The sequence below is a fragment of the Carassius carassius genome, chromosome 8 (assembly GCF_963082965.1).
Source record: "Carassius carassius chromosome 8, fCarCar2.1, whole genome shotgun sequence".
Classification (NCBI taxonomy): Eukaryota; Metazoa; Chordata; class Actinopteri; order Cypriniformes; family Cyprinidae; genus Carassius; species Carassius carassius.
In genome coordinates, this window is record NC_081762.1 from 19,740,648 (window position 1) to 19,759,255 (window position 18,608).

An 18,608-nucleotide genomic window follows, 5' to 3' on the forward strand; every position below is an offset into this window, starting at 1 on the left:
TGTGTGTTCACTGCTGTGTGTGTGCACTTTGGATGGGTTAAATGCAGAGCACGAATTCTGAGTATGGGTCACCGTATTGATCCATAAGCATTGGCAAGGTCCAGCCACAGCACTGCCAAGTCCCCTTTGCCCTCATGTGCCTCCCTGATCAGCTGTGTCACCACCCATGTGTGTTCAATAAACCCTGGGACCCCTCCCTTCTGCACCGAGGTGTCTATGTAGGAGTTCTTAAGGAGGAATCCAATCAGACGATTGGAAACAATCTTGAAGAAGGTTTTTCACTCAACACTAAGGAGGAAGATTGTCCTAAACTGCTCGATGTTACTTGCATTCTTCTCCCTGGGAACCCACACCTCATCTTCATATCTCCCTGCTGAGGTATTCTTTCTCTTCTCCAGATGATTCTTAGAATCTTCCAAAGACATTCCTGAAACCTGGGGCAATGTTTGAAGACCTTGTATGGAACTCCACTGGGGCCGGTGCTGATGATGTTCTGGCAGATTTAATGACCTCTTTGACTTCCTTAAGGGTGGATTCATTGATGTTAAAGAGAGTACTATGTCCAGGTGGGCACATCAGGGCTGCACAGTGCCCAAGGTCTTGGTTGAATATATTCACAGAAAGTTGACTGGAAGGAAAAAGTGTGGTAGAGAAAAGTGCACAAGCAACAGGGATGATCACAGCCTTGGGAAGATTGTCGTTGTTTGCAGCAGGACTTTAGCACCTGCCCACTGTGCCAAAACCACTTCCAAGTGGTTTGCTGACCATGATATTACTGTGCTTGATTGGCCAGCCAACTCCCCTGACCTGAACCTCACAGAGAATCTATGGGGTATTGTGAAGAGGAAGATAAGTAACATCTGACAAACATACAGAGGAGCTGAAGGCCGCTATCAAAGCAACCTGGGCTTCAATAATGCCTCAGAAGTGCCACAGGCTCGCCTCCATGCCATGCCGCATTAAAGCAGTAATTCATACAAAAGGAGCCCCAACCAAGTATTGAGTGCATAATTAAACCTGCTTTGGATATCTTGAACATTTCTGTTTTGTAAATCTATTTTTGATTGATCTTTGAGAAAATATTTTTTTGAGATACTGAATTTTTTATTTTCCTAAGCTGTAAATCATAACCATCAAAATTAAAACAAAAATCCCATGATTGTGGTTGCATGTTCTAAACTAGCCCAAGAGGTACCCAGTATTTATGCTCAAAATTAATCAAACTAATCAAGCTCGAAATGGAATATTCTAATTCTTTGAGATACTGAATTTTTTATTTTCCTAAGCTGTTAAGTCGTAGCCATCAGAATTATAGCTTTTTTTAATTAAATTACAAAAAATAAAGCACTTTTCCAAGATATTCTCATTTTTTTAGATGCACCTGTAAATTATATTAAGCCTTAAAGTTCTGCATAATTTAGGGGAGTGGCGACTTGAGTGACAGGTGGATTGCTGCTGCTGACACTGCCATTGAGCTAGGTGGGCGTGGCTTCAGCAACCAGCTCCTGCCGCTTTGTCCATTTTCGATTATCCAGAAGTGACACGCGGTGACGCCCTGCCAAGATAGCGACGCCCCGCTGCGCCCACTTTGAGCTTAAAAAACGCTCCAACTACCAATGACGTCACGGACAATACGTCCATGTTTTTATTCAATCTATGGTCCAGCCTCAGGTTTCTATGGCAACCAGAGCTTCTAATGGCTGTTGCAGTGATGCCATGACTTTACCAATCAACGACTGGCTCTTTCATTTAGAAGGCGGCACTATCATGCCAGGTCCGTCCTTAGTGGGGTGCAACTGGTGCAGTCAACCCCACCCCCCCCACCCCACTCACCCTCCACCACCTCATTCATAAGTATAGGAGTGAACTGTGTATATATTTCTGTACTCATTGATTTTAATCCTCCAGTCCCCAGCCAAGTTTTAGTTCCCCAAAGAAACTTCTGCATTCTCTCACACAAGATTCATGTATGTGAGCAAATAAAATAATATGAGATGGGAGGAAAACAACTAGGATATATTGTTTTTGTGAGTGGACAAATGCATAGGCTATTTGGCTATATAACAACTTACATTTCTGTTTTCACAAGTGAAGTAAATACATCAGGGAAATACAAAACTTTTCGAACAAACCCTAAGTTTCTCAGAGGAATGCAAAATTTTGCAAGCAAACAAACAATTGTTAGAAATAATATAAAAAGTATATATATATATAAAAGTATAGTTCAGTGTTTTTGTGCATGAACACAATATTGTCAGGGATTGCAAATGTTTTGCACGCAAATGCGAAGATGGTAGGCCAACATGAACACAAAAAGCATGGACTGAAATATGATTTTTCCTATTTTCATTATCCATGTGTGGGCTATATATTTTGGTGTTCTCTATTTACACCACATATGCAAGCCTGGACCACGAAATCGGTCATAAGTAGCATGGGTATATTTGTAGCAATGGCCAAAAATAATTTGTATGGGTCAAAATTATCGATTTTCCTTTTATGCCAAAAATCATTAGTTTATTAATTAAAGACCATGTCCCATGAAGATATTTTGTACATTTCCTACTGTAAATATATCAAAATTTAATTTTTGATTAGTAATATGCATTGCTAAGGACTTAATTTGAACAACTTTAAAGGGGATTTTCATAATATTTAGATTTTTTTTGCACCCTCAGATTCCAGATTTTCTAATAGTTGTATCTCGGCCAAGTATTGCCTTGTCTTAACAAACCATACATCAATGGAAAGCTTATTTATTCAGCTTGCAGATTATGTGTTTTTTTTTACCCTTATGACTGGTTTTGTATTCCATGGTCACATATTGCATCAACTTGCCCACAACAAAGTCTCAACCTGTGTTTGTTGAACTGAATTTTTTTTTTGCTGGCTAGTAATGATGAAAAATGTCCAAAAACATTTTTTATAGGCATGTCTTTAAATGTAATTTTCAAAAATGGGGGGTAAAACCAAGCGGCAACTTCCCGCTCTCTCTCATGAAGCCAATTTTGTCATTACTGCCCACTGCTCCAGGTGTGTTCGTTGCTGTGTGTTTGCACTTGGAGGGGTAAAATGCAGAGCACAAATTCTGAGTATGGGTCACCCTACTTGGCTGTATGTCATGTCACTCACGGAAGTGACAAACTGTAATTCATCGACTGGCCGCTACAGGCTGGCTGCAAAAGGAAGTCAGTCCCATAGACTCCCCATGTTAAAATGCCCAACTTTACAGCAGAAAAAAAACTAGTTTACAGCCTAGTTAAAAAAATTATTTTGGTCTATATGGCTAATTTTGCCCTTCATGACAACTGTTAGGGGGTGATTTTTTTTTTATAACTCATCCGTTTAAATTATATTAAGCCTTAAAGTTCTGCATAATTAAGGACGTGGCCACTTGAGTGACAAGTACATTGCCGCTGCTGACACTGTCGTCAAGATAGGTGGGCATGGTTTCAGCAACCGCCAGTTTTTTTCACAATTTTCGATTATCCGGGAGTGACGTGCTGCCAAGATGGCGACGGCCGCATCCGCCCACTTTGAGTTTCTAAAAAGCTCTTCAGAAACCTAAGGGGGACGTCACTGACACTACGTCCATGTTTTTATACAGTCTATGAGTAGAACATGTGATAACTAGGTCTCCCCCTTTTAGTTTGTGCAGAAGATGTGTTTCAGCATGTAAACCTTTTTCAGATCTAAGTATACTACACAACAGACTTTAAAGAGACACACCACATTTAAAGACGTGAAAGAAGATATCTTGGGACCGATATGCAATCAGAATATGAACCAGATTCAAATATACACATTGATGAAATGATTTCTAAGAGGGTATTGTTTGCATGTTAATGAAACTCTTGCATTCTTCTAGATTAATTGACATCACGCAGGACGAAAGGCGTCAGCATAAGGTGGGCTGTGCATTTTAAATGAGAGCAGAATGAAGTGGTAATCAGCAGAAGGCTTTGCTCTAATTTCATGTAGCTGCTGACAGACTCCACAGAGCACATAATGACAGAAGCAGGCAGCCGGGCGGACACACTGCTGCCGGTGATTGGTGGGGTGCAGGGACCGTAGAGATGACTTGACACCCTTAGAGAGCACAACACTGATGAGGTCTCACCTGCAGGCAACAGGAGCAATGCTCAAAGGCCCCGATACCTCTCTCGCTGGGCCCTAGACAGCCAAGGCTCCTGACATATGTCATTCCCAATCTGTTCAGCAGGAACACTTCTTTCTGACATAACCTGTCAGCACAGCACAGACGGCCACCAACTCGAAGCTCAGAGAGTTGTGTTGATGCAACCCACTTCCCGCTAATTGGTGTTTTTGTAATAACACCATCTGTTCCTTAAGTCAGTCAGGCTCTGTCTCTAAGAGGACACAATCTTCCAGAACAAATGAATTCACCAGGCAAACAATGCAGGATTTTTTTTGGGCTGAGGGCAACTTCCACAAGGTGAAAACTGAAGATCTAAGGGGAAAGAAGAAGAAGAAGAAGAAGAAGAAGAAAGCTGTGCTCTAAACATCTGTTCGTTCCTCACTTCATATGAATATGAAACCAGTAGTATACACTTTAAATCTACCAACACTGACTGCAATCTAATCCCATTTCATTTATTCCATGCATCCAAACAGAAATGATCACATATATATCACAGTATACCTCATCTGTAACCTACAAACATCTATATTACAGAAAAGACAACTTTAAAGGAAAAGCAAGATTATCCGAACAGAATTGTCAGTGCGGTAAGAAAGATATTGGCTGCCATCTAGTGGAAAATAAATGTTACTGCACTCAACCATAGACTAAAACTGCACCATTAATTTCTATTAAGCTATATTAGTCGCCAAATATTTGTGGTTTGTCATCTGCAGTGTTACTTAAAATGGCACATATGGGTCAGCTATTATGACGAAAATTGTATCGTTATATAAAGGTTTATCATACAACAAACCTGTTTAAATTAGCATCCCTTTCTAAAATTTATTTTTATTCTTATTGATTCCTTTTTTTGGAAGAAAAATTTACAGGCTTTACACCTATTCAAATATTTTTGTATACACGTAATCAGCACATTCTACATGTAGCATACAATTATTCTGTAACTGAATCAACACATTCCTTTATTGTGTGCAGCTATAATGGTTGTACGGGGGCCACATGTTTTTACATGCCCAAAAATATTCATACTAATACAAGCATCATATATTATCTGTTAGATTCAGATTTCTTAAAACCAGAATATTATCTCTAGACAGACAGGTTAATGTGTTTACATGACATTTAGAGTCAGAATTTGACCAAAGCACTAATATTATTGTCCGTGCAAACAGCCAGTGATAAAAAACAATGTAAGTGACCATTTAGGGCTTTAGACTTCTTAAATAGGACTCAGTGCACAGTGCACACATCTAAGCGCAATGTGTTTTACACAGGCAATCTGTTACAGTGGGATCAATTCCATGGATGATTAAGCATGATAATGAAGGTTTTTGGACATTCTCCACAGAGGCGCAGACACAGCAGCTGGTGACATTCATGAGCGCATCACATTGAATTCCCATTACTTTCAATGATCATGAAGTCTGCTTTTGGCAATGTTACAAGCCCAATAAAATCGCTAAAGTATGCCATATGTGTATGTTAAGAAGGGAATTAAAGTCTAATTGTTGTAAAAATAAGTAAAAAGGAATGCAAATCCAGCAGATGATTTTGTGCTTTCATGCTGTTGACATAATGATCAAATTCATTTACAGAGGGCAATACATTAAACATATAAGCAAGGAGGGGAAAATGACAATGGATAAGGCTATGGTCATTTTCAAATGGACTTTTCAGGTTAAAATTCTAAAACCTTAAAGAATAAACATTGTCACATCTTGGGATGTATATAAGTGAACATTAAAATATTGTATTATGAAACAAATATAAATCTCTGGTAATTTTACATTCATAAGCACATTTCTAAAACCTGAATTTGGCGTTAGGAATGATTTTTTTATTTTTTTATTCTCATTTTGATTATATTATATTATATTATTTTGGCAAACATTTTATCTTAACATCATTTAGACCATTTAATTACATTGACTCGAGCAATATCTTAGTATAATATTTTTGTTTTGTGTTTCCTTTATTAGCCTGTAGACGGTTTCAACGATAACAACATAAACAAACGTTACTTTGCATGCGCGCTTTTGTGGACCTAACTTAACTTCTGGTAGACTTCCAAATAGTACCAACTCAATAACAACAGCCAAGTCCCTCTAGAGTAGATATTTTTTGATAAACAAACAAAATATGTTTGCCGCGTGGATCAGGCGGACTTAATGAAAATGCAAATTCATTCTTTGCCAGCAGGAGATGTTTTAAAGCATAGACATAAAGGGCGAGAAATAGAGGTTTCCCCAGTAACAGCTGTAAACAAAGCAGAGCTCGTACGATCACACGCTGCTTTATCAGGCATATAACATGCAAGTCTTCCTTCAGAAATACAGCGATATAAAAACGTCTGTGCCTCGTTTTGATATTTAAACATATAAATTTAAGGAATTATTATTATTAAACGTGCAGTACATTACTCATGTTTATTCAACGAAGCCTTTTTGAAAATCGATCAGTTTTAAAATTGTGGCGAGTCTCCAAAAATAAATAAATGTATGGGAAACACATCCCGCAGCACAACCACCTGACCCCAATTTCAGTCTACTCATCACATTGACTTTAACTGCGTTTGTAGAAGGCACTGCAGCCAGACCGATACACACAACACAGACCGGAAGTTAACTTAGATCCAGGCGCGTGCGCCCGATGAAACCGTCTGTAGAGGGCGCATCTTTAGCTCCATGGTAACAGGATGGCGTTCTTTCAGATTTCCTGTTGAAGCTTCAGCACAGAGACACAAAACAGCTTTTAGCTTTTTAAATACGTCAAGAGATCTCTTGAGATTTTATTTTTAACTAATACATATATATAGATATTGGTTTCTAGTAATCATGAGCCGCACTCCTGATGCAAGAGCGAGGTAATAGTTGTCCACGGCTGGGAAGCTAGCTAGCCAGCTAACGTAACGCTAAGCTAAATTATACAAGCAGTAACGTTAGTTCATCAGCTAGTGCGTGTTTTATAATATCATTGACTGTAAATACATAAGCAGATTTTCTATCGATATACTAAAACAGAAACTGCATAATTAACTGTGTAACCGAAATATAAAATTGCTAACAGTATAGCATGTTTGGACATTTCCAAGATACAAGAGGATAAAAGATGCTACACGTGAAGCGTCCTCAGTGTATTATTAAGACATGTCTGCTTAGTTTTGTTTTACAACATTTAATTTTTTTGTTTTCTCATGCCAGATAAACGTTGGTCGAATTTTTAGACAAGAACAACCTGCGACGGAAAATGGCATTTTTAAAAGAACACTTACCTAAATTAAATGTCATGATATTCTTGTTATAACTGTCTGTTCCTCTCTTGCACAATTATTCTGACATATAACCCTTTTAACATGCTGACAGAAGACAAAACCTGTAGTCTAATTTGTATGAACAACAATACCTCAGATCAGATCATCTTAATTTTTCTCTTATTTATTTATTTTCTTCTTTTTTTTGCACATTACAGAGACACCCAGACCAAGCAGATCCAAGAGAACATCACCAATGTTGAGAAGCACTTCGGAGATCTCTGCCAACTGTTTTCTGCTTACGTCCGTAAAACTGCACGACTGCGGGACAAAGCCGACCTTCTGGTTAAAGAAGTCGGCCTTTATGCTGACACAGAGACACCGAACCTGAAACTTGGACTGAAGAATTTTGCAGATCAGCTGGCCAAGATTCAGGACTATCGACAAGCAGAAGTGTGTTTAATACCATGAAAACGTACTTAAGCATATTTGTGTTTCCTACTAATCTACAAACACATACTGTTGTTCACAGGTAGAGAGGCTGGAAGTGAAAGTTATAGAGCCTTTGACAGCATATGGGAATATTGTCAAAACGAAAAGGGTAAGGTTTTTCTCTATAACCCCCTCAGATAAAAGGATTTATACTTTATAGTTCAAATATACAAATGACCTTACCCCAGTGATCTCATGAGGGCAGCATTGCATCACATTCTGAGTAAGCATGACATACCGTGACTGTTATCATAGGTCAAAACCTAAGACCTAGAGTGCTCTTTTCTACCAGCCTTTTGTGATTTTATCAAATGTATGCACAGGAGGACTTGAAGCAGACGCAGACTGCACGGAACAGAGAGGCCAAGCAGATGCAGCAGCTTGAAAGGATGAGGCAGAGAAACCCCTCAGACAGACAGATTATTGTATCCTACAGTCCAATGTTATTGTTTCTTCTTTCGCTGAAAACACATAGCTGTGAAGCAGAAGAGTAGGTCTGACGGATTTTACATTCAAGATGCCACGGTTCTCAAATTTACCTGTAGATAAGGGCTGTCAATCAACCAATTAAAACAAATTAATAGATTAAATGCATGATATGTTGTTTAATTTGTCATTTTAATATTGCTTAAAATGCTGCATATTGCAGCATATTTGCATACGGTTCTGAATGAAATTTGTTTAGTTTTTAACAGTTTTTAATACACTTAACAAGCATCGACAGCCCTACTAGACATTATAATGTCAAATAATCTGAAAGATACTTACCTTAACAGCCTCCCTCAGTCACAGGTGGGACTTGTGTGCAACGAACTGTTATTTTATCTTATAATTTTAACTACTTTGAATTAATTTTGTTAAAACCAAGTAGGTCCAACTCAGTCTGTCACTAATATGTCAGTTATACTCAACCTGATGTGAGTCTTCTTATTTTTCTCAGTTCAAAACGTCTTGCTGAGCTGATCGTGTATGTCTGCTTCTTAAGAGCATTTTGTGCTTTACATTTCTTTGTCTACTGTGTCACGAAAGGCTGAGAGTGAACTCCAGAGAGCCACGATGGATGCCACACGCACGACTCGCCAGCTGGAGGAGACAATAGATGACTTTGAAAAGCAGAAGATTCGTGATATCAAGGTCCTTCAGACTGAACAATGACTAATTTACTAAAGAAATAAATGTATTTTTGTGAATGGATAAAACAAGCTTTAATATTGTACTGTATATTATACAAAAATAATATAAAGTATATTTATATATTGTTATACAAACAGAATCTAACATACTGTAATACGAAATTCGAGTCCCTGAAAACTTTACTTTGTTTAAAACTAAACCCACATTTATGTCATTAAAGCTTTTTTATTATGATTAATAGTTTTATTCAACATGGATGCATTAAATTGATTAAAAGTGACAGTTAAGATTTATTTTATTTATTACCTCTTCCATTAAGAAATTAAGCAGTGCAGCTGTTTTCAATATGGATCTTTAGAATTGAGATGTCTCTTCAGCAACAAATCACCATATTAGAATGATTTCTGAAGGATCATATGACACTGAAGAATACTAATGATGCTCAAAATCTTTCAAAGCTACTTCACAGAAATGGCTATTTAGACTGATGTTCTCATGTGTTTGATGCAGAAAATTCTCGGTGAGTTTGTAACAGTGGAGATGACATTCCATGCCAAGGCTTTGGAAATTTACACAACTGCCTACCAGCACATTCAGAATGTGGATGAGGAAGGAGACCTTGAGGTGAGCGCTCTGCAGCAGCACCGCTGCTCTGGCAGTCCTGCTGGTTCCAGCTTGTCTGTCTTAATGTCTAATCAAATTATATTCTTTCTCCTCCTGCGATCCCCCTGTTGTCATAATGATGAAAGCTCGGGTAGCTGGGGTATAAAGGCCTCCTCCAATCCTGATGCTAAAAGAACCATAGAGGCATCTTGCAAAGCATGTTCAGTCAGCTGTTGAATGTTCACTCTGGCTAATGCATTCATTTATGAATTCATAGTTTGGCGTGCCAAAATGTTTTTTATACATATTTCCTTGACTTGCCGGGGGAAGAAAATCACATGAATATTATTTCATCAGGGATTTTCTGGGAATCGTTTCCTCATTCTTGTCTGAACTTTGCCTGTAATTGGATGTGTAAACTAGTAATAGTCATATATTGGCACATGAGGACAGGTTTATGAAGACACAGCTAGAGCATATAGAGATAGGTCATAAATATTCTTCCTGTAATATTTAACTGGAGTTAATAAAGTTGAGGTGACAATGTTTGTTGGCTTACCCTCAGCAGGACAGAGTGTGTAAATGTTTTTCCCCAATCTAAATGACATGGTTCTCTGTTGCTACAACACAGTATGTGGTACTAGTTTGTGTTGACTCATTTCTCTTTTTAATGTATCTTGTTTAATGTATCTCGGCTGTACTCGGCTGTTATTGTTTTATTATGTGGGGGTTGATGAGATGACATTAGGTTCCTGGTGGTCCATATGTAGAGTAGTCTACAGACCCCTTTTTTTTTTCTTGACAGGTGTTCAGGAATTCACTGCACCCCACTGATTACCAGTCTGGATTAGAAGTAGTTCGTGCCAATTCTAAACTGTCCCTAAATAGAACTGGTACATCAATGAGTAAATCAGGAACAATGCAGGTTAGTGCTATATTATTTTAGATAAAATGACTTTCTATTGTTAGATGGATAATTAATGTTCAAACTTATTTCATTATTTGTCAGTACCCAAAATTTAAAAATGGCTTAATATGCATCAAATGCATAGTTTGAATTCAAGACTGTTGTCATATCACATTTCTTTGTGGAGAAATCCTTTTTTTTATGTTAAAGTGACACTAAAGAAGATATTTTTGTTGAATGTTGATAACCAAATATTTGACTTCAGTAGTATGATAAAAAAAAAATGAGTGAGTCAGTGAGGGCCAGAAACTGTTTGGTTGCCCACGTTCTTCAAAATCTCTTTTTTTGTGTTCAGCAGAAGAAAGAAATTCATATAGCTTACATCCTAATGGCAAGTAAAAAAAAACATTTCACAGAAAAAAGAATCAGAACTTTAGGGGTGCATCTCCAAATATAATAATATCAGGAAAAAACATCTTTTTTTTGTAACTTATTTCAAAAAGTGAAACTTTCATGTATTCTATATTCATTACATGTAAAGTAAAACATTTCAAATGTTTTTATTTATTTATTTTTTATTATTTATTATTATTATTTTGATTAGAGCTTGCAGCTCATGAAAATCAAATATTTAGTATCTCAAAATATTAGAATATTTCCTAAGATTAATCAAAAATAGGATTTGCAAAACAGAAAAGTTCAAGTTCTTTCAAGTATGTTCATTTATGCATGCAATACTTGGTTGGGGCTCCTTTAGCACTAGGGATGTAACGATTCACTCAACTCATGATTCGATTCACATTTATTATTATTTTTTTTTTTTTATTTTTTTTTTTTTTACAAAATAAGATTTAAGACAAATCATAAATTAAATGTGTCCTTTTATTAATGCTTCAACAAAATGCTGCAAATTTCTTAGTGAAATTGAAATATAACGCTATAATAATAAACTAATATAGCACTTGCATATTATTGCTCTTTTAATGGTTTTTATTGTTTCTAACTGTCCTCATTTGTAAGTCACTTTGGATAAAAGCGTCTGCTAAATGACAAAATTTTAATATAATGTAAATGTAAATAACAAAACTAAATTGAAATTTTTAAACAAGCCCCAAATCAAATAAATAAGTAACACAAATAAAATAAATATCTTCATATAAACAAACTAAGGCTTCATCTGAGCTCTTTCCATTTAAAATCAGAGGCAACATCTGCATTTTAATCATGATCCAAACAAAGATGCTGCATACATACAACATCAGCAGTTTTTAATCTAAATAAAATTTCAGAATTTCGAAATTTGAAGCAAAAACAGAATGGTTTGAATTCAGTTTTGTGAAACTATACATACAAATATTTGCATGAAACAGCAGATGAGCTGAACGAGAGGCAGATTCACTCTCTGCCAGCAGGTGGCACTTAGTGTTTCCTTGGTTTCCACTGTAAAAAAAAAAAGCAGTGCTGCACATATTTACTTTAATATGCATTATACAGAGGCAAGATGAAAAGAAAAAATACCATCTAAACTTTTCTAAAGACATTAAGTTCCCCTTAGACATGCATTCTTATAAACTTCTACCCCTAAATGGATCAAGAGGGTTTGGCTGCAGACTTGCACTTGCACTCTCAGACTTGCATTCTCAGACTTGCACTTTTTTTTTACTTTTTGTTTGAATTTCCCAACATTTTATAACAGTAGCCAGGTGGCGAAGACATGAAAAAATAAACTAAATTACAATGTCACTTGCAATCGCTACTTGCACTCTCTGCCACCTGCGACACTTTGCAATCAACACAAATCGTGCTTGTTGCCAATGGAGACAAGAAGCTGTGGTGGTGAATAAATGCAACGCGCAAAGTTTCGCGTTAAGCATTTTTCCATATAGAATAAACTGTCTACAACTCGTTTATATCACTGTCTTTGTCCATTAAGCTACATTATGTGTTTTATTTATAATGATTTTCTATAGGAGGAAAACGTTTAATGTACAATTTAGGGCACTGCGTTCTGTACTCGTCTGCTTGCCTGTACGGAGCTGATCCTTTTAAAATCACTTAATGCATTTCATAATGCACGTTCATATTTGCTGGTCTGTATATACGTTGAGTCAACAACAAGACATATAGCCTAGGCCTACTGAATTGTTTTTATCATCTTAGTCTGTTATTAGGCCACATTAAGCGTTCGCATTGTGTTCATAGCCATCTGCCTGCCTTGTAGTACATTAAATAATAACTATATATTGAATTTGGTCTTTTAATTGAACTTAACGTATCCTAATACATTATGCCATATTAAGTGTTTGTTTTTTTTCTACAGGAGGAAAACGCTTAACGAAAGACTTTGTGCATTGCGTTCATATTCTGCTGTTCTGTGGCCACGGATTTGCCTGTCTTGTCTTTTTCTTGCAGGACCCTGTACATTATAGTAGTAGGCCTACTAATTTAGTTTTAATCGTTTAATCACCGCCGCAGCGTCTTGTCTCCATTGGCAACAAGCACGATTTGTGTTGATTGCAAGTGAAGTCACAGGTAGCGGAGAGTACAAGTAGCGATTGCAAGTGACATTGTAATTTAGTTTCTTTTTTCTTGTCTTCACCACCTGGCTACTGTTGTAAAATGTTGAAAGATTCAAACAAAAAGTTATCAATAAATAGAAAAGAAAAAAAAAGACCGCAAGTGACGTCGCTAGCGGAAGCACAAGTGTCTGAGAGTGCAAGTCTGAGAGTGCAAGTACAAGTCTGCAGTCAGACCCTTCTCAAATGGATCGCGATTTGTTTAGCATCTTAACTGATTTGAATCGTCACATATTTGAATACATTTTCAACCAGCTCGCGGTTAATTGTTACATCCCTATGTAGCACAAATGACAGCATCAGTGAGTGCTGAGGCACTAAGCTATTGAATCACTATTGTTTCTTTAATAATGGCCTTCAGCTCGTCTGTATCGTTGGATCAGCGGTTTCTCATCTCATCTCTTGAACATATCCCATAGATTTCATATGGGATTAAGGTCAGGCATGTTGGCTGGCCAGTCAAGCACAGTAATATCATGGTCAGCAAGCCACTTGAAAGTGGTTTTAGCACTGTGGGCAGCTGCTAATGCCCTGCTGGAAAAATAAATCCGCATCTCCATAAAGTTTGTCAGCAGATGGTAGCATAAAATGCTCCGAAATCTCCAGGTAGACGGCTGTATTGACTTTGGACTTGATAAAACACAATGGACCAACACAAGTAGACGTCACTGTCCCAAATCATCACTGACTTCAGAAACTTCCCACTGGACTTCAAGCAGCTTGGATTCTGTGCCTCTCCAATCTTCTTCCAGACTCCAGACTTTAATTTCTAAATGAAATGCAAAATTTACTTTTATCTAAAAAGAGGACTTTGGACCACTGAGCAACAGTCCAGTTAATTTTCTCTGTGGTCCAGGTAAGATGCTTCTGATGTTGCTTCTGTTTCAGAAGTGGCTTGGTAGCCCTTTTCCTGGAAGACGTCTGAGAGTGGTGACTCTTTGATGCACTGACTTCAACTTCAGTCCACTCCTTGTGAAGCTCTCCCAAGTGTTTAAAACCGGCTTTGCTTGACAGTATTCTTAAGCGGTCATCCCTGTTCCTTGTGCACCTTTCCTACCCAATTTCATTCTTCCAGTCAACTTTGCATGTAATATGTTTTGATACAGCAATGTTTGACCTTCTGTGACTTACCCTCTTTGTGGAGGGTGTCAATAGCTGGGTTTCCATCCAAAGTTGCGTATTTAACTTTGTTATAAAAATTTTTTAAATCTTTTTTAAATTTGTTAAATCTTCAAATTTTTTACAGAATTGGAAGATCGCACAAAACATTTGCGAACAAGCACAGTTTCCATCCAACGAGTCAAAGAGAACAAAATCGTCAAATAAACTGATAAACTGGCACTATACATCACCAGGAAAAGTAGGAGAAGCTACTAAATATAATAATTTTCCTATATAATAAATTACTTGCACCTCAGAATGAGCAGACAAAACACAATAAATGCAGTTATTGCTTTCGGAGGTAGATGCTACTGTTTGGGAACACAGTCATTTAACAGTTCTGGGAGTCAATTATACAGAAATACTTTGATGCAGACTTTGCTCTGGCATTTCCGAATGTCCGTATAACAAAATTTCAGATGCTGTGGAATAAGATCGGTCCGCTGGTTAGTCAGGGTTTACCGTCCCAGTGCAAAGTCGAATTTTTTTGTAATGCGCTTGGAGGAATTTATTCGCAAAATGCATTTCCATCTATTTGCATTAAACCTTTTCGCACAAGTCAAAAAACACCTCACAGGGAACTACACTTTTTATTTTACTTGCCATATTTTAAACCACATGCCTTCTTTATTTATTTCTTACATTACACACAGTGCATTGCTCCATCTTGATACCTTAACCCAGGGCCGTAGCTGGGGTTAGAGGAGCCCTGGTGCATGTTGTACTGTGGGCCCTGTTTGAAATGGTTTAATATTTACTGTATGTACGTTATATTTATTTATTTGTGCTATTTACCCAATGGTTACGCTTTTAGGTGTCCAGAAACTAATTTAAAATAGCACTGCAGAGTCTTCACTGTAAAATAAAATACACAGTCAAACCAAAATGCATTCAGACACCTTCAACATTTCTCACATTATCACAGTTTATTTGCTATAGTTTAGAAATTGGTAATAAAATATGACAAGAACTCAAGAGTTAAACTGTGTCAGAACAAATTCCTCTTGATAATGTCAGATAACTCTGATAGAAAGATATGTAATGGAATCAACTAAAACTTCAGACATCTGTTAGTATGACAATATTTACACAACTATCAATACTTTGTTGAACAATTACCAAGCAATGCTTAATTTTGTTTAGTCTGTGGTGTGAAAAGGTTGCATTAGCAATTAAAGAAAGAAACACTTAAGCAAAACATGCAGGTCCCTAATTTTATATATATATTTATATATATTCATCAATTTCACTGGTAGTCTACAGTATGAAGAATTTTTGGGTATAATATGTCACAGTTCGCTGTATTTTGCTATACTCTCTTACATAAATGAACTAGTGTCCTGCACCCACCAGTAAAGCAATATAATCAATTATATCTGATTTTTAGTTTGACTGTGGATAAATTCTTGTTAAAACTACAAAGTAATTCAGTCAAGACCAGTGAGTGATTTACTTTCATTTTCATACATTAAAGAAACTGAAAGCAGAGCTAGTAAATTAGGCGCGGTCACTTTAAGAGACAGTGCATCCATTATAATAATACACATCCGATTTCTTTCCAACTATCTACTTTCACTTAAGACATAACCACAGACTTTTCGAACACACTTTATAAGACAGGTATTTTGACAAATTTAGTATGTATTTGTCAGTACAAAAGCAAGAAGACTTTGAGACGCGTATCTGCGTGCGCCATGAAACACCAGAACACCGCGGTGCTGAATTGAGCTCTTTCGCTTTTCGCTCTTTTTTTTTCTGTTTGTTTAAACTGCTATTTGTATTTGTTCGTTCAGGTCCAGGAGGACACGAACGTCCTGAAGGAGAGCTCGGTTCAGTGTTGCTGTCCGTGAGACGCGGCTCTCTCTCTCGTGCGCACCGATTACAGCGCACGACTAACCAGCTGCTCAGTTCAGCTTTCCAGCATCGCGGGGCTGAAGCCAACTTGATGTGTTGAATGCTCAGAGCACGTTATAAAACTTATTTTTAAAATACACATTTCTATTTTAATAAATGCTCATAGTAAATCATAGCATATTGCCTAAAACATAAGGTAGGTACAAAAATAATCAGTGATACATTTGCGACCCCATAAAAATTAGGGTCGCAATGTCATTTCAAAAGGTCGCATATGTGACCATTTTGGTCGCAGTGTAGTTCCCTGCCTCAATCAAGCATAAAACCTTTTTTCCAAATTAAGGCATTTTTATTGAAATTCAGCGTTTCCATCACTCGATTCTGATGCGATTACTTCAAAATGCGCATAAAAGCAGGGTGATGGAAACCCAGCTATTGATTGTCTTCTGGACCAATGCTAAGTAAGCAGTCTGCACCATTATTGTGGATTCAAAGAACAAGAGATACCTTCAATTTATAATGTAGTGATGATCATCTAATAAAACTCAAACATAAATATTCAAATATTTTGAGATACTGGATTTTAGACTTTCTGAAAGAACTAAAAATAAATGAACTTTTTCACAATATTCAAATTTTTAGGGCCCTTAAGTTGTGTTGAATCCCAAAACTGAGAGATTTTTTTTCCTTGTCTAGTCAAGAACGTCTAGCAGACAGAGGAAAAGGGATGATGAAGAAGATGAGGATGAGGAGGAAGATGACGAAGATGAGGATGATTTGGAGGAAGTGACTGATGATGAGCATTAAAATATTTTCTTTACCATTTCATCAAATATTTTCAGACCGTGACATTCCTGAACTGTATTTAAGAGTATTTGAATGGAGATGAGTGATATTATAAAACTAATTTGCATCACCATCAATAAATGTGATGTAATGATAGCTGAGTTATGTTAGGTAAAGGTAAGTGCTTGGTTAATGTTTGCTCTCTTGTAAATCATATACTATAAAATTATATATATACTGAAAAACACCTTAAAAAGGAAATTACTTTTTTAATGATTTGAAAACAACCTATATGTTTGTGTGTGTGTGTGTGTGTGTGTGTGTGTGTGTACGTACGTAAGTGTGTACAAAGTGCCAAGCAGTTTCTGTGGTTAATATATCTGGTTAGAATTTGCCTTAGAGCATTTTGGTGAACCAGTAAAGCTGGCTCTTGCTTTTACATAATAGCCAATATTCATGACCTCAGATGTCTGAGTGTGTATTTGTTCTTCTGTTTACAGAGTGAGCATACCAAAACACTCTCTGTACGTTATACACACAAACAATAGTGAACCCCTGGAATTTGACCCACCCTGTGTTCGGCATCATTGTGTCTCATAGTTTTTTATGTCAGTCATAAATGAGTCAGAAACAGTAACCAGTACTGCTGGTGTATTAATGACTTCAAGCAAAAGTGTTGAAGACACATAATTAAAACTGAAATGCTATGTACATTATTGAAATGTATGTTTATGGAATCACTTTGAACTAAGAACCAAGTCCACTGAAAATCAAATGCATGCATCTCAAGTATCTATACAATATATTCACAGTGTTAAGCATTTGTGAATATTTAATTAATTTAAAATTCTAATTGGCTGCACCTTTGGAGTGTGAACTGAATGGTCGTAGCAGGGCTTTGTCTGTGGGTACGTGGCGTTTCGTGACAGATGCACAACGTGGCCATTCATTCAGTGGCATTGAGGATGACAATATCTGAGGAAAGGATTCCCTCCTCACCCGTATGACTCATACTTTATAGAAGCCGTAATGGGAACCAGTGTGTGTTTGTGTGTGCTGTAGCGCCTGACTGTACCGAATATTAACACGATGGTTGCCTCGCAGCGGTAAAAAAAATAAAAAGAACATAACTACAGCATGAGTCAGAGAGAGAGAGAAGTGCTGCAGGCTCTGGGTAAATGTTCCCCAGTATATACACTCTCTCCATCCATCAAGCAGATGCAGAGATCTGGTTGTCACGAAAACCCTCTTTGACTGCTGCAGTGGCGTGATTTTGACATGGATCATCTCTGAATTACAATACTGCACGACTGAAATATTTCTGATCTCTTTTTTCTATTTTTGAATGACAAATACGTGTTATGACACATACCACATAAATATAATTTCTAATAAAATAAAAAGATTAATCTCAAACTAAAAATTGCAAATAAATAGTTTATTTTAGCACATTTAATGTAATGTACCAAGTCCAATGAAACAGAATTAGTGACAGTTGTTTTCTGTATTGTGACACATCATAGAGGTTTGTTGAAAAAGGAAAAATGTAGGGCGAAGACATACTGATTGGTTGTTGATTGGATACTGAGATGGCATTGCACTTAAAAATCAATGCATGCTTGCGATCAGTTGTGGAGGGATGGGGTTTAAGCAGACTAAATGATGTGAAAGGTCCTGCAT

General features: G+C 37.0%; 1 protein-coding gene across 2 annotated transcripts; it reads left to right on the forward strand.

Moving 5' to 3' along the window:
- The first annotated feature begins 6,842 nt into the window (after positions 1-6,842).
- On the forward strand, positions 6,843-17,173 carry LOC132145471 (CBY1-interacting BAR domain-containing protein 1-like). 2 transcript variants are annotated; one of them, XM_059556540.1, is made up of 9 exons: positions 6,843-7,028; positions 7,634-7,868; positions 7,948-8,016; positions 8,231-8,332; positions 8,694-8,699; positions 8,937-9,041; positions 9,552-9,665; positions 10,450-10,569; positions 16,839-17,173. In XM_059556540.1, exons 1-9 carry the CDS (start codon positions 7,000-7,002, stop codon positions 16,947-16,949), a joined length of 891 nt encoding a protein of 296 aa, XP_059412523.1. In that variant the 5' UTR covers positions 6,843-6,999; the 3' UTR covers positions 16,950-17,173. The 2 variants fall into 2 exon arrangements, with proteins under 2 accessions (XP_059412523.1, XP_059412522.1); XM_059556539.1 differs by lacking the exons at positions 8,231-8,332; positions 8,694-8,699.
- Positions 17,174-18,608: the final 1,435 nt, after the last annotated feature.